Below are 17,074 nucleotides of genomic sequence, written 5' to 3'. Positions count from 1 at the left end.
TACAGGCAACGTTAGCCAAGTCTGGGCAGAGCTGGGGTGCTCCCCGAGGCTGCAGCGCTTGCACGTACTCAGCATTTCGGCTGCAGCCCTTGGCTGCTGCGGTGTGGAGCGGAGGCCAGCCCGTGGCTCCTCCGCACAGCTCTGGCCTTGGGGCCGTCCCGCCCCGGTGGGGACTTGTTCAGCCTAGGTGAGGCTGTGAGGCAGAGCGCAGCACATCCAGGTTTCACGTCAGCCCGCACCTTTACGTGAAGCGCGTACAGGCCATAGTGGCACCAGCTGGGGCTTCACACAGGGCAGAACATATCCACGTTCGGGGGGGTGCATTGCTCCCAAGTGGCCTCCCTTCCGCCCCCCAGCAGAAACAGCCCAGGCTGAACAGTCGCTTCAGCCCCATGCAGTTGACACAAAGGTAGAAGCAAACAAAGCACAGGTAAGTCATGGCCTGTGACGGGCAAACAGGGAAAGTGCTAGCCACGAGGTCGATGTCACTCACCTGCACAGGCTCGCTCTGTGCACAGCTAGCACTTCTGCTGGGGACTAGCACCGCAAGGGTGACCGGACCTCCCCAGTGCAGAGCTGGATGGCAGCTCGACCTGCTACAAGTAAGAAACACAGCAGTTCTCCCGTGCAGCGAGAAGGACAAAAGCCCCCCGCAGCAGGGCCAACGGCTTGGCAGCCTTGGGAACCGCGTGAGCGGAGACGGTGTGAGATGGACCCTTCACAAATGGGGTGCTTCAGGCCTGTCCCCAACGCAGCTCCTGATGGTGCGGACATTCGCCTGCATCAGTGCCAAAGGCTTCACCAAGCCTGTCTTCTTGCACTTGAGCAGCTTGGCGAGGTGGCTCCTGATGTCTTTGCTGTACAGGGCATAGATAAGGGGATTGATGAGGGAGTTCGTCTCGCCCAGGAGGAATAAGCTGTCCGTGAGGGGGCCGGCCAGGTTGCAGGAGCTGCAGGTGGCCTGCACGGCTCCCCCCACCAGGTAGGGGCCCCAGGAAAGGCTGAAGCAGATGAGGACGATGAGCACAGTCCGCAGCGCCTTGAAGTGTCGGAGGTGCACGTGGAGGGGCCCGGCCTGGGCGCGGGCGCGCCGGAGCCGCGTGTGCTGCACGTAGGCGATGCTGCCCACCGAGACGTGCAGGTACACCAGCGCCAGCAGCACCGGAGAAAAGACGCCGAAGCACAGCGCGTACAGGTACTCGCTCCTGGCTGCGTACAGCAGCCCGCAGTAACCTGTGTAGTTGCTTTGCTGGAGCGGGGGCAAAATCAAAGGCAAGTGCCCAAAAAGGAAAGAGACCACCCAGAGGAGAACGAGGGAGAGGACCACGGGCGTCTTCTTTAGGAGGGTGGGATAGGAGAGCGGCAGCCTCACTGCCAGGTACCTGTCCAGGGAGATCAAGAGCAAGGTGAGGATGGAGCCGATGCAGGGCGTCATGCTCATGGCGACGCGCAGGAGGCAGAAGGACTTGCTGCGGTCGAAGTCCCCATCGAGGATGTCATCCAGTGCCTCGGCGACGCACGTGACTCCCACCAGCAGGTCAGCGGTGGCCAGGTTGAGGATGTAGATGTAGCCCGTGCCGGGCTGCTTCCTCATCAGCCTATACACGGCCACAATAACCAGCAGGTTGGCCGGGGGGATGAGACAGCTCAGGAGGGAGTGCAGCACTGCATACAGGAGGTTGACCATTTTCCTCAGTGAAGAGGGCTGAAAAACGCATCAGCTCCAAGAGATGCCCAGGAAAGCAGACTGCGCACTGCAGAGAAACCCTGCCATGAGGAGATGCGTAGCCGAGATGCAGGAATGGGATGGAAACGCCCTCGGACCCTTCGGCTGCACACGGAGACCAGCAATGCTTAAGTCCATCCTTTAAGAGGCACTTCATCCATCCCAGGAGACCTCCGGGACCTTCCCAGCTGCTGAGTCTCCAGTGGTTTTTCCAGCACTTCCAGTCTCCCTGCTTCCCATCTGATTTTCCCCTACACCTGCACAGATGCACTGAGAGATGCAGAAGAGACAAAGTCCGCCGCCGCGTTCAGCAGGGGCTAAAGCTGAATGCGCTCGCGTGGGGGGAGGAGCGCGGGTTGGCGGCCGCCGGGTCCGCCGGCTCCAAGCGTGCCTTTGACGCAGGGAGATAAGGAACGGCTTCACCAAACAAAGCAGCGAGAAGCTGCAGCTGCCGGGGGTATCTGCAGCCAGCGCAAGCGGTGGCACCCGTCACACGTGCCTGCGACAGATGGGTCCACGTTTGTCCAGCGAGCACCTCCCCAGCACCCGAGCGCGCGAGGCCGTGCACCAGGCGCAGCAACCAAATACCGGGGTTTCCTTGGAGCGCCGCCTCTCCTGCGGGGAGGGCTTTGGGGGATCTCTCTTCACCGGGTAGCACCAGCTTCCAAAACAGCCCGCGGGCGCGAGGCCCGGCCCCGGCCCTGACCCAGCCCAGGCCCTGGCTGCGTCATCGTCGGGCGGGAGACCCTCTCCAGCTAGGGCCGACCCCAGGGCCGCTGCCCCGTTACCTGCCTCACGCCGCGCTCTGGCGGTTCGGGAGCCAGGAGCCCATCCCAGGGGCCCCGCGACCGCCCGTGCCACGGGGACGCATCGCTCCAACAAGGCATCGCCTGCCTCTTCCATGCACGGCCTCGTCCTCCCTGCACCTGCAGCCCAGCCCGGCGTTGTGCAGGGCACCGTTCGGTTAGACCCTGAACACGTGCTTCGGTTACGGCATCCCCAGGCTTGAGGCATGTAAGAAATGGTCTGCAGCTGAGCGTTTCTGAGGTTCAGAAATGCTGCACCTGGGATCGGCTCACGCCTGTCCGGCAGCTCCCCACGTCGTGCCTGGCCGTGGAGCAGCAAGCGCTTTCTGTGAAACGAGGTTTCATTCCTTACAGCTGTAAACTCAACACGGATAGGAAGTTCCACAGTGAACAAGTTCAAAAAAAAAATTAAATCCAAGTTATGTCAGATTAGGCTCAGGATAAACATACCATATTCGTTAAGTTCGTATTTATCACAGATCTGGAATTTAACTCTGCCCATCAAAGACAGATTATTTGCAAGCTCGTATTAATGAGCAGCATGATGGCTCTGCTAATAGCACTGCAAACATCATTTTAAAGGCGCTTGCTCCATGCCGTTGTAGCTAGGCAGTCGCAGACGGCAGTTGTTGCGCTTGCATCTGCCTTGAGGAAATACTTTATCCCCAGGAAAATGGTATTAAGGGACATTACTCATGTTCAATAACTTGCTCTTCTGATCTCACCACAGTGGTGTAAATGAGAAAGGCAGAAAGTGGATGTTCAACAGAGTAAACGAGGTTCGAATCCGCACTGCAGTGCAGACCACCGCCCGCTCAGCCAGATCACGCACCGAAACGAGCAGAGGCGGCAGCGCACCGGCACACAACACCCCCAGCTCCCCCCCGCCCCTCGGTGCCCGGGCGATTTCAGCGCTTTGCCCCAAAGCCGGAGCAAGGCACCTTCCCGCAGTCGCAGAGCCCACGGCAGGACGTGCCCCGCGAAAATGCAAACATGCTCTTAGAGACCTTCGCAGATCCAGCCCTTGGTGACTTATGAAATAAAAATCAAACCCAAGAGTTTGATCCCGACTTTGGTTATCCCGGCCTAATTCCACAGATTGTTCAGTTTTTCCCTTTGAAAGCGTACTACAAAAATAGCATTCATGGGGCTTGGTCCAGGCCATAAAAATAGATCTGCTCTGTGCACCCTGCAACCCAGGACAATTACACACCTGACTGAAGTGCTGCCCCTCACGGAAAAGCAGAGCTGTGCTTTTGGTGCGTTTAATGAACGCCAGCAAAGGTCTCACACACCTAACGCCAACGTATCATCATCCAGTCAGAGCAGATGAAAGAAAAGAAACACGGTGGGCTGCAAACAGATCACTGGTAAATGTCACCAGAGTGATACCGTGAGCAGCGTATGGAAAATCATAGCCTAGCAACACATCTGTGCCTTTATTTGTCTTCTGTCTAATTTGTCTGAAATATGTAATTAATGAGAAACTAAAACTGTCCACATTACAAAATTTTGGTTAATCTGTTTCAGAAGAGATTGTGTCAATTATCCGAAGAGATTATTTCCTCGTAGACCCAAAGAGGGTTTGAGGCCATTTTCTGCCTAATAGCTGTGTTCGGCAACACCTTCGTAACAACTAGCATCGATTTTTCTCTCAGCTGGGTGGGGAGAGCTGTGAAGCTACCTAAATGTTACTTAAATCAGTCTCTAAAGCCTTGGGGAGGGTCAAAAACAATTCTTGCAAACGTGACAGCTGCCTTCAGACACTGCTAGGTGATGATTCATCATTGTGGCTCTTCAGACTCTTCCAGTTTGATTCATTACCCCAAGAGAAAAGGTCTCCCTCCCTCACTGCCCCCGTCCAAAGACCACTTTTGGTAAGAAGGATCCAACAAGTACTTTAACTGGTTTTAAAAGGGGTGTGAAATCATGTAGCTTGGAGCAGGGGCAAAAAATAGGGAGTGGGAGATGAGATCTTTTTTCCCCTTCAGGAGACTCAGCTGCCTCGTGTGGCCTCACTGTGGGGACTTTTCTGCTGGTTTTATCAGCTGAACCAGCCCGAGGAGGAGCCAGAAGAGTCGGGCCAGGGAGCAGGACACGCAGCTACCACGTCTCAGCTACAGCACGAAACCGGAGCATCCCCACCGCAGAGGGAAATGCCCTCAGCATGGGATATGACTCTCCTCCAGGGAGGCCGAGCTAGAGCAACAGCAATCCCATCAGCACAAAGTAGCACTGGACTGATCCAGGAAACACTCCAAACAACACCCTGTAATTGCATTCTCTAACTTCAGAAGCTTACCCCATAGATCAAAGCATTAGTTTCCTGAGTTAGAATTTCATCTTAAAAAATACAAGATAAGTTTTCAGTAAATGCACCAAAGACGACTGTCCTGAAAATGTTCTTTCCTAAAAGGGATGCGGTCCCAGTTTTAGCCTAACTTTTAAAACATGCCTAATCCCAGCACCTATTGTAACCACCTGTTTCTACACCGCCAACCAGCACCAGTGATCAGTAGCTTCTTCACCGTAGTGCAAGTCCCAGCACTGCTTAACAGGCATCATCTGTTCCTTAACACTGGAAGTCCCTTCAGATGTCCCATTGCAACAGCGGCTGAACCGGCGCATGCAGACACGCATCCCTGTCCCCACGAGCTTGCTCCTACATCCTTATCCCGCACCTTCATCAGCCCCAGCACTACACCAAGGCACGCTGAGCACACAGCAAAGACAACGCGGGAAACGACGACCGCTACCGCTCACCCGGGGACCCAGCAGCTGAAGGCACCTTGCAGAGTCTCCGAGAGCAGCACCCGGCACCTCAAGAGCGCACCAGTTCCCGTGTGCTGACGGCACCAAGCTCTCACCTCCAGAGTCACGTCCGCTGGTCGCCTCTGCCCAGCCTGTCACTGGACTGAGCTTCCCCGTGCAGGCAGCAGCAGCTGGTGCCACTTAGCCACCTGGTGCCACTTAGCCACCCGGCTAACGAGCTCCCTGGGCCTGGCCACGACAGCACAGCTGGGAGGATCAGTGTGGCACCCCGAGCAGCTGGGCTGCAGCGGATGAGCGATCAGGGGATAAAACAGTGAAGACCTCCAGTTCTCACCCGTTGTCGGTCCTGCCCAACTGCAGGACTGGTGGCTACATACCTACAGGTAACAGCAGACCGAGGAGACTGATCTGAAGAGAATTCATGGCCCCCACAAGAAAATCTGAGACTTCAAGTTAATCTGGCCAGGTTCCTCCAGTACAGTAGCACCTAAATCCTGATCATAATTGAATTGTGGCAGACGCAAGAAGAAAAAGACAAGGTTTTGTACGGCAATGGCAAGAACACGGCAGGCCAGCCAGCGCTGCCTGGCCAAGAAGGCCAACAGTGTCCTGGGCTGCATTAGGCAGAGCATTGCCAGCAGGTCGAGGGAGGTGATCCTCCCCCTCCACTCAGCCCTGGCGAGGCCACATCTGGAGTCCTGTGTCCAGTGCTGGGCTCCCAGTACGGGAGAGACACGGACGGACTGGAGCGAGTCCAGCAAAGGGCCACCAAGGTGCTGAAGGGACTGGAGCATCTCTCACGGGAGGAGAGGCTGCGAGAGCTGGGGCTGCTCAGCCTGGAGGAGAGAAGGCTGGGGGGATCTTACCACTGTTTAAATATCTAAAGGGAGGGTGCAAAGAGGAGAGGGCCGGGCTCTTCTCAGCGGTGCCCAGCGACAGGGCGAAAGGCAGCGGGCACAAGCTGAAGCACAGGAGATTCCGTTTGGGCGCAGGAAAGCGCTTTCCCCTGGGAGGGTGCTGGAACACGGGGCAGGTCGCTCGGAGCGGTCGTGAGGTCTCCGTCCTTGGGGACGTCCCCAGCCCGACCGGACGCAGCCCTGAGCAACGCGTTCTAGGTGGCCCTGCTTAAGCTGGGGGGTTGGATTAGATGACCTCCAGAGGTGCCTTCCAACCCCAACCATTCTATAAATATATATATAAAACTATCCTTCATCTTGAATATGGCACAATGATCTTTCATTATCAGCGAGGAATTTCAAGATCTATACAAGTAACCACTGTATTTCCAGTTATCTGCTAAGCGTCACAATTTGTGCTCAGGAGAAACACATTCCCTGTCCCTCGCAACACTGAATCCTTTTTACAGTCATAAATAACCGCGGCCCAACCTCTGCCAAATGTCACCGTAAGATTTACTGGAACTCCCATCTACGCTGAGATAGCAGAATGTAGAATACAAATCCGAGGAGACTGGCCACACAACCACCTAACGGTGCAGCTTTTGGGGTAGACGGCTGAAAGAACAGCACTGGGCAGGATCATTTCACTGCCAGCAGAACAGAGGTGCCTCCGACACGTCTTCAAAGCCATCCAGCCCTCAGCCGCCGGCGTGAGCAGCCTCGCGCGTGACAGGGCAGCAGGGAGGAGCTGCCCCATGCTGACTCCGGGCAGAGAAGAGCTGAACCCTGCCTTAAAAAACCCGGTCACTTCACTGTGTCCACGTGGGGCCCGCAGAGAGGGAAATGTGCGTGCCCGAAGAGCCCCAGCCTTGCGCAGCGGCACGGCCCTCCGCACCCAGGTCCGTACAGCGCCCAGGCAGCAGGCGCGGCTTACCGCGGTACCCGGGAGTCTGAACAGCTCCTGCCGGGTACGAGGAGATCCCCGGCCCTGCGCGCCGCGTGCCAGCTTCACCTTGCGACCGCCACAACACCGATACACGGGACAGAGCTGGGTAAAAAAGCACTACTCGGTTTTTTGAAATACCATTGCATTTCAGTGGGAAACAAAACTGCTGTGCAAAACAATCCTAACAGAACACATGCTGTAAGGGGCTTTTACAAGGCAACAAACACAAATTTACTGACTTTGGAAAGTAGGGTTTTTATGCATTTTTCAGTTGCAATTCTAAGAATTTGATCATCATCAGTGACTCGAGGTACGTCACACAGTAAATGAGAACTCTTTATTTAAATTAATTTTCTTAGTTTATATTTAGGACGATAGAAAGGCCCAGCTTTTCAACTCTTCAGACTGATCAAGGAAAACCTTTTGAGCTGGCCAACACAATTTAAAAAGCAGTTGGTCTTAATTTTTACTGACGTCACAAAGTGATGTAACTATTCTGCATATAATTTTGTTCATATAATTTAGTATATAATGCACTGTTCAACTCTGCCATATATTTTGAAAAATATACAAACCTCCTATAACCACATTAGAGATATTTGATAGACAGTTGTCAATTATTTTACAATTTAGGACAATATCAGACACTCCTATAACTCCATTTTGAACTACAAAAAGAACATAAATTCATATAAAATACAACAGATTAAACAAACTTTTTCCAAGGAAAAAATCAGGTATCAACTCAATCTGCCATTGTGTGAAACATGAATATAAAATAAGTTACAATTAGTAATGCCTGCATTGTTGAGCTATGAACTGGTCGAATGAAATCTTAAAAAAACTATACAGTATTATTGCACTCCATGAATGTGCAGTATCTGGAAACACGCCAGCACTGAAAGATGTCTTTCATTAAGATTTTTTCAGGGGGCACAACGTGACTGCAAGAAAAGCATCCAGTCTGTACTAACAGCAGGCTGTCTTCAGTACAGGCCTTCATTGGTCTGAGCCACGCTGCCCTTGGAAATCACCACTTAATGCCTGAAAATGGAGAAACACGCGTTACAATCAGCCAGTACTTCTATGTTAAATTAGCCAGCCATATTCAGCGCTGTCAAAACAGAAAGCTGAGGCATTTGCTGCAGACTGCAAAGAAAAGCAAGCTGTGTACGCTTTGGATAATAAAAGCTGAATTACAGGCAGTGTCTCTTGGGAGGCCATAACTTATGACAAGAGAGGAATATAATCATTTTATTCCTGGTGGTTGTCTGCAAGGTGGATTCTTTTGAATATTACATTAGTGTGACTTTAAATAAGGAGATATTATAAATAAGACAAAATTGGTAAGCTTCACTGTCACTTTCCTAACATGCAGTATTAATTCCACAAAGAGGGTAATCAACTGAGTTTTCTTTTTTAAACATATATCCAGTTAAAGAAAATTCTACATAACAACAGTCTTAGCATGTTTTGTAAGCTTAAAAATGATGCCATTACGTGGTAAGTCATAATCTACTTCTGCTGCACAAAACACTCTCAAGACCCTCTAAATCAATACATACAGGACGTTGGGCTTCAGTAAGCATCTCTGCAAAGCACAGGAAATAGCTAATTTTATGAAACAACTTATCTGATGGTTAAGATGACTTTTGCTAAATTACTAAGATAAACTGGACACGTTTGCAGGAATCAAAAATCAATGGTTTCTCATGTGCACGTGCATGAGTATTAGTGGAGGGAGAAACCAACAGGGCAGGAAAGTGGGGTAAGAAGTCTGAGCTCTGAAGCCAAGAAACAGCAAAGAGAACTCCTGTTACAGGTGGTTTCCTGCAAGGGGTGAAACTGTACAAAGTTGTTTGATGAAGTTCAGATTTCTTTGATTGTATACGTCTGAATGCAACGTTCCTTTCTATGTAAATACCTGATGTTGCAGAAGCTGAACTACATTCAACAGAGCTCCAAAGTCAGTCTGTACAGGTGCCTGAACAAAGCCGGGTCATCAAATACTGCATGATCAGCTCAGACCATGAGACAAGTTGCGCAATGTCAGTTGAGAGAAGTGAGAGCGCAGTCTGTCACTTGAGAGAGTTTGTTGACTAGACAACACCAAACAATCGCAATTTCTCAAACCAAAGTGTTTTTGTGCAAAAAACTGCACTACAGCAATGCAATACTTCACTTATGTGGCTTTTTAAGCATGGACTGTCAGCTTTTGCACCCAGTTAGTCTTCTAGCACATGAATGTTCCTACAAAGAATTATAAGCTAAATGCTTCAAAAGCCACATCTGACATAAGAACACAGGACTGGTTTGGCACTGAAAGTCTAAAAGCACAGATGTGACCTCTCACTCTGCTCCTAACCATCCACAGAATACTTGCAAAAGGCTAAGACAGCATAGCGCACACGTGGTTAGACTAGAGACTGGGAAGCAAGAAAACATGTTCTAATTTCTAGAATCATGGAATTCAAATACAGTGCAAATTATAGAGAAATTCTTTGCACACAGAATATTTTAAGGCACATAATGCAATATGTTTTCTGATCTCTGCATAATACAGTTAATTAAATCTTTACTTAGGGCCTTCTGCACACAGTAACACACATTTTTTCCTGGTTGGAAGAAAACCAGCTTCCAGTTTTGAAACAGGCAAAAAGAATAAAGAGAACAAAAACCCCCAAACCAAAACCTCTCACCAAAACAGGAACTCTAAAGTCACATAAACCGGTTTACTGGAAGTCACTAGAACTGTGGGGTCTTTTTGTTTTTTGATAAAGCACTTTGTAAATGGATATTTGTTAATTAAAATGTAGTTCAATCTCCAGCACGTGGCCCTTTACATCTGAGCTGACAGGCAGCCAGTGACTGCAAGGAGACTTACAAGAAGTTTCAGTGCTGATAGATGGGGCTATGATCGATGATGAGGCATTGGCTCCATATGCACATTGAGCTTCATTTCATTATCAAGAATTTGTACAAGCTGCTGCATGGAAGGAAGATGGCCAGACTCCAGCTTCGACCACACTGGAACATCTACCACAAAACACATTGGAGGAAAGCACAGTTACATTGACAGAGTAAGAAGACACACAGGGCTAGTTTAAATATAAAATTTAAAAGATCTAGGAAGCTAAGCAAGTTGGTACTATTTTATACTGAAAAGTACTGGCCCAGCACTGCTTCAAGGCTCTGTATATCCTCAAACACACTCCAACTAAGAGAACAGAGTCTAATGCTTCCCTTTAGAAGTATACCGTAAGGATTTACGGACTCAAAATATCCATTCCTACTAATAGAATGTCTAAAAATAGATTAATGGGGGGGCAGGATAGCGTACTGGCTTTCTAAACCACAGCTAAGTCATTGAAACCTGTGGATTCCACCACGTTTCTGCTCACTTTTGTATGACTTTTAAGGCTGCCCCAAAAAAAGACTTATGACTGTCAAGATCTGGCTTTGAAGGTTCCACTCCTGATGTGACTGCAAATATTTAGGGCGGGGGTGGGGGGAATATAAAGCACAGCGCAGCCAGTAAATATATTTTCGAGTAAGCACAACTTTCGTCTCTGATGTTGCGAAGTACTTACTCCCTCAAGTATTTCCCACTGCTATAGTACTTCATAACCCCACAGTGAAAAACACAGTTGCCATCATCTGTTAAAAAAAAGTCTAGAACTAACTTCCTTGTCCCAAAAGCCAAACTAGAGCCTTATTAAGTCCACGTGTGATGTCCATCCCTAAGGCTCTGCTACCAATTCTAATCTGAGACTTAGGACTACAAGTGCATCAAGTTCAACCATTTCAGGGCAATGCAGCCAGTCTTTAAAAAGATTCTGGAGTGTAAGACTTCACTTAGGAAACCACTATGTTGAAATGTATCCTGCACAATTATAAACTAAGAAATAAATGACAGAGCTAGATTATGTACTTGTATCTAGAACTTGACAAATTCTGCACTTCAGTCATCTTTAAAGTGATGAAATCATTTGAAGGCCTAATTATTTGGAGACTTAATTTAAAGAGGGAGGTCCACAGATTCTTAACTTAAGAAAATCAGTACTGCTGTCCACTGGTACTAAAAATCTGGTAATAGCAATAGATTCAATAAGGTCAAGTCTCAACCATACTAGAAAACAGAATAGGAAAAGCATGTAATGAACTGGAGAATAAGTTTCCCTAGATGATCATCTCTTCATTAATGCGCACCACATACAAAAAAAGAACAAAGTTAAGTTATTCCAAATGACCAAGCATTCCCCTAAATACAAGCTTTTTATATAGCAGTTTTTAAAAATATACATAACTGAAGTTTAGATGAACTGCTTTATAAGGTATCCACAATTTTTATCATTTGTGATCTACAACAGCTGAAGTTTCAAAACAGAAGACAAATACCACATACAGTCACATTTTGAGATAAACATTTCATGACATCATCCTCATTCTTCCAACACAATAGCTGACCAAGAGCCCTCACAAATCTCTGTGCACATATGCAACACAGACTCCCACAAATAAAAAGTTCAAGACTCACCATTCAAAGTTATTTCAAATGCGCCTGTTGACATACACTGGTTCTCAATCATGTTGCTCAGGAAGAAAACCATCATACAAGCATAAACCTAGAAGAGAACAGTGAGAATCTCGGACACTTTGGCGTTGTAAGCTACAACTTATTTTATTCATTCTTAATAACTTCTGGCAGTTTACAGGTACCTTTGAACTCTCCCTTTACAGTTTATCACGCAAGCTTAAAGATGCATAGACACCTTCCTTTCGCACTCCTTTAAAAAAAGCAATATGTACACTTTTTTCCCCTCCCAAGACAAGTATCAAACTAGTTCTGAAACCATCTCAAGTCACAATTCTGACTCTGGTAAGTGAAGCTGCACCTTCCTCCTCCTTTCCTCCACAGATCCAAGCACATCTGAACAGCCGGTTAGCAAAAGCAGTACACAGCTAACGTGGCACTTCTGGGATGATAAAGGAACACAACCATTCCTACATATTACCTCTCATATTTGCAGTAACGCTTCAGATCTAAGAAGCGCACACGCAGACACGAACAGCAGAATAAATCAATTCACAAGAACTGCCAACCCTCATAGCATTTCTTCAAAGTAATCCTTCGAATTAATCATCTAGAATTTTGTTTCTGTATCGAGGCCTCAGGATGAAGCTAGGGAACCTTCAGCAACGCAGCGCCTCATTCTGCAGCTAGCACGTACATAATTCGCTTTTCATGTACAGGGGCACATTCACACAGGCTGCTACAATACCAAAGAATTTAGCATGTGAAATCATTACTTGTTTAGAGTATCGCAGAGCTTTAGTCAGATGTATCACAGCCAGCTGAGTTCAGTACTCTACTTGGACCAGTTAATTAAATAGGACATACTAGATATTACAGTTTCTATACATTCAAACTGCCTGGTGACAGAGACCCACTGCACGGAATAGTTCAGTTTGAGGATGTGTGCAGGAATAAAATGTATAAAGGTTCGCACACCTATAAATTGTTTTTGCTTAGTAGAATAAATCCAGAATAAGGTTATTATAAATCAGAGTACAATGACATGAATGTGTTAGCATCAACAGTACTGACTCAGAGAGATATACATCCCACAAGGTGGAAAGTCTCTCATGCCTAAGTATGCTCTGCAAAAAACCCACAAAATTTCAGTAAGATTTTTCAAACCACCATCAAATAGCATGTCTAAACTATTAGAAGTCTCATGAAAGCAACTGCAAAATGGTCATGAGTCAACAGTAAAGGGAAGCCATGATTTTAACACCAATAAAACCAGCTTGAAATTCTACCGAGCCCTAAGTAAAAATCTTGCTTCTCACTAACTGGAGTATTTCTTTAGCAGCCAGTGTTGCATCTTTACCAGTAATGTTGACCTTAGCTGTCCCTCTGCAGCATCATCAGCTTGGAAAGAGGGTAGCTAGGTACCAGTTTTAAATGTCTAAAGGCTTTGTTGAGATTGCAGGGAAAGAAAGTTAAGTCAGTCACAATTGTTAAGTACTCCAAGAGCACTCTTATGAAATCATCCTAAAACTACTTTTCCAAAATAAAGTAAGCTGTTTACCTTATTTTCTTGGCCCCACTGCCAGATGCTTGGAGCTTGCATGCCAAAGAAAGCAAATGGATCCTTGCCAACAATTATTAAGCCTATTAATACTAGTTTGAAGACAGACAGGAAGGATGCTATGTGCCTATCAAAAGACAAAACATGAAAGTCACTTAAAAGGTCCTCAGTTACTTCATCACTACCATACAGCTGCAACTTACCTAATTACAATAATTTTGATAATGTATAATCAAGTGTTTTGCAGGAAACAAAACTTTTCAAGTAAGTTTATTTGGATGTAAGAACATCTGTAACCCAAAAATCAACACACTAACAAAAACATACATCCTCAGAAGAGCACCACCATTACATACCATGCATACTGATTTATTCTTTTTTTCCAAGCAGACCTCAAATTGAGATTTGCTTTCAATGTATATGCTTGTCTAAACCAGATAATACATTTGGTTTCTTAAAGAAGCTGTTTCAAATTACAGAGGTATATCTAACTGACATTCACTACTTCCTCTTAAAACATTTTTCCAGCAAGTACACAAAACCCTAGAGTTCTCGGTGAGAATTAAGCATTTAGTCAGAGAACAAATTAACACTGAGGTATTCAATCCCCAGCATTTACTCTCACAGCATTATTACCATTGTAATTATTACAGTAATTAGGTCAAGAAGTGGTTCAGAAGCCACTGCTGTAACTATGGCATCACTCTCTAGCATGTAAACAATGGTAACAATAACACTATTTTAATTTTGCCTTTTCCCAGTTTCCTTTTGTGCATGCAGTTCCCCTCCCCCAAGCTATGGTTAAGGAAATCCCATTACTCTCTCCAGTGAAGTTAGCTTTCTCCTGATTTATATGTTAAAAATAAATTCTTCTCTCCCTTGCAACCTTAACATATTACAGGAATTTGTCTCTAAGTACATAAGCCTGAGCAACAAGAGCAGCAAATGTGAATTTACGTCCAGACACATCATGATGAAAAGATGAAAATTCACTGTGAAAAATGTGAATTATATGATTTACTTCAAATTGCCTTGAAACACAACAGCCCTCATTATACAGATAGCTGCATTAAGTTTCCATAGAAATGTTACCATCTGGAGATCTGTGAACAGAGAAGATAAACCGATCTTGTATGTAATCACGATGGGGAGGGGAAAAAAAAAAAAAAAAAACTGTTGCAAGTTTCCATTCTGAATTTTATTTAAGCCTAAACATATATGTTCAAAACTCACCATGATAAACCTATGTATCAGAGGAAAAAAAGAGTCAGCACTGCCAGTCGTTTGCTTACCTATATATAGGTTGAGGAAGATAGTTCTCCCCTTCAATGCGGATGTCTGGGTACCGCTGGCTGATAACCCGCATGTACTCCTCAAACACCCGTCTGTAGCCTCAGGAAACGCTAAATACAGACACACATCGTTACCGAGACTGAAGTGCCGCACGTTAAAGTCACTGCAGAACGGACAACACATCCGTTCGTACATCTGCTTAATGTAAAATGAAACTAAGATCCCCCCTGTTCAAGAAGGAAACTGTTTGTGACTCAGTTGCGAATCAAAAACCCTGAGAGCTGCCTGGGCCCTGGCTTTATGCAGATTTTGTTTCCATGTGCTAGCATAGAGATAACATCTTGATAAAGTCTATTCAGGAAGAAATTACTTGTTTCCCAAATGAAAAACATAATGTTAGAAAGTTAGCACAAGTATCCCCTTGCTCTGCATCACAGAACCCCCCCGAACTCTCACACAATACTGTTTTACTGTGTTTTACTGTGTTAACAGTCACTAGTTTAATACTAGTTGAATTTATTGCACTGTCTGACTGCCTAGAGACAAGTAACATGTAGTTATTTCTTTACAAGGATGACGAGATTGACTATAGAACAGTTAAATATTACACAGCTGCACTTTGGCTCACATTTTCTGCAAGCTATGCGTCTCCATAATAATTGAAAAAAACAATCCAGTCTTGGTTTGCAGAGAACGAAACCAAACAAGCTGTTTTCTACCGAGCGTGCATTTCACAGTGGTGCTTCACCGGGCCACGCCGCAGGGCGTGAGCCAGACCCCGCTTCTCAGAACGGCGGCGAACATCCGCGTCCTTCCCTCCCTCCATCCTACCGGGGCGTCTCCAAGCGGAGCCGCACGTCTCCCTGGGAGCGGCAGCAGCCCGGCGCCGGGCGCAGCGGGTACGGCCGGAGCGGAGGACCGAGGGCCGCTGCGGTCCTGCCCGTGCTGAAAGCACGGCGAAAGAACCCCCAAGTGCCCGCGCTTGGCGTAACCGGGACCGTTACTGCTTTGACAGGAACCGGAGCCTCTTCTCCGCAACAAGCCACATGCACCAAGGAAACTCTTCACCCTCTCGCTGCTCCTTCCCCCGCCGCTGACACCCCAGCGCCGCTGCAGCCGCGGGGAAGGCCCGGCCTCCCAGGTCCGGGCACCCCGGGCCCGCACGGGAGCCCCGGCTCCGCGGTTCTCGCCAGGCCGGTGCCCCCGCCCGCGGAAGGCCTCCCCCGAGCGGGGCCGCTGTCGCTGTCGCTCCCGCCCCCCTCCCCCGCGCCCGCCCCGGCCCCGCCGCCCGCGCTGTCGGGGCGACATCGGCGCGGCGGCGGGCGCAGGCCTCTCCTCGCGGGGAGGCGGCGGGGCCGGGGCCGCCCGGCGCCGCCATCTTCCTCGGCGCCCTCACCAGATCTGGAACTTGAGCAGCGGCCCCGTGGCGTAGGCCATGCGCAGCTTCTTGGCCGGCAGCCCGCCCTGCTCCGCCGCGCCGCCGCCCGGGCCCGCCGCCAGCGCCGCCGCCGCCACCACCAGCACCGCCGCCGCCGCCCGCATGTCGCCGCCGCTCCACGAGCCGCCGCCGCCGCCGCACCAAGGTCACGCGGGCGCCGCCCCGCTCTGCGCACGCGCGGGCAGGGGAAAGGGGGCCGCGCCGCCACGTGACCCCCGCGCGCGGACGCCCCGCCCCGTCCCGTCCCGCCCCGCCCCTAACGGCCGCCGCCCGCGCGAAGGCGGCCCCTGAGGCGGCGCGGCCCCCCCAGTCCCCCCCCCCCCGGAGAGCCCGGTAACGGGCGGCCGCCCGTTGAACACCGCTGCCGGGGGAAGGCGTCAAGCAGCGCTGAGCACCCGCCGGTGGCGGCAGTGCTGACGAGTAGGGCCCAGAGCGCAGAGGGCAACACAAGAAAAACAGCTGTTTTCTTAACAACTTATGTAAGGACATCTTCAGAATGCATCACGTTTCCTTTTTGTCCCCCAATACACCCTGTGAAGCAAGTCTGAAAACCACTGTTCCTCCAGAGCTGTTACCTTCACCATCTGGGGTCTTTCACCATCATCTAGAAACGAGCTCTGCTACTTACCACTAAAGCACTGAGATGACTATGTACCTAACACCCACAAATACACTTTTCTTTAAGGTTAACTGAGGAGAGACAAAATGGAAGCAAGTTTAAATTATTTCATTTAATTCCTCAAACTAAACCCTCATTTTTTTTCAAACTTAAAAACCTGTCCAATTTTGTTTATTGCATAAACAAAGAGGCAAGACATTTACACTGAATATTAATAAATCATGACTGTGAACTCTGTCCTGGAAATAAAATTTTATGAAATGCTAAAGAATGCAAAACATCATCTAAATATTCATAAACTAAGTTTACTGAATTTAGTAGTTATAGGATACTGTCAATCTGAAAAAGCTCATTGATGTTGGATTTAAATATATAAAACTACAGGGTGAGTTAACACCATTGCCCAACTCTCCAGTGAGACAGATACTAAAAGTCATTTTTGTCATAACAGGTAATGTGGTATAGAGCTGGGCCTAATAT

General features: G+C 48.4%; 2 protein-coding genes across 2 annotated transcripts; both read right to left on the bottom strand.

Annotated features, from left to right (window-relative positions):
- Positions 1-120: 120 nt before the first annotated feature.
- LOC112989109 (glucose-dependent insulinotropic receptor-like) lies at positions 121-3,417 on the bottom strand. The gene has a single exon (XM_064516451.1). It carries the CDS (start codon positions 1,685-1,687, stop codon positions 719-721), a length of 969 nt encoding a protein of 322 aa, XP_064372521.1. The 5' UTR covers positions 1,688-3,417; the 3' UTR covers positions 121-718.
- A 4,050-nt stretch (positions 3,418-7,467) lies between these two features.
- On the bottom strand, positions 7,468-16,166 carry SELENOT (selenoprotein T). Its single transcript, XM_064516452.1, has 6 exons — positions 15,934-16,166; positions 14,537-14,647; positions 13,245-13,371; positions 11,687-11,774; positions 10,034-10,185; positions 7,468-8,193 (listed from the first exon to the last, which is right to left on the bottom strand). The coding sequence occupies exons 1-5, from the start codon at positions 16,077-16,079 to the stop codon at positions 10,061-10,063; spliced, it is 597 nt and encodes a 198-aa protein (XP_064372522.1). The 5' UTR covers positions 16,080-16,166; the 3' UTR covers positions 7,468-8,193; positions 10,034-10,060.
- Between the last annotated feature and the right edge of the window lie 908 nt (positions 16,167-17,074).

The sequence above is a fragment of the Dromaius novaehollandiae genome, chromosome 9, assembly GCF_036370855.1.
Source record: "Dromaius novaehollandiae isolate bDroNov1 chromosome 9, bDroNov1.hap1, whole genome shotgun sequence".
NCBI classification, from domain to species: Eukaryota; Metazoa; Chordata; class Aves; order Casuariiformes; family Dromaiidae; genus Dromaius; species Dromaius novaehollandiae.
This window is presented reverse-complemented; position numbering and strand designations above follow the sequence as displayed.

Bases quoted from the DNA above. Each gene is read 5' to 3' on its own strand.
- LOC112989109 (XM_064516451.1), bottom strand. From the start codon at position 1,687: ATGGTCAACCTCCTGTATGCAGTGCTGCACTCCCTCCTGAGCTGTCTC.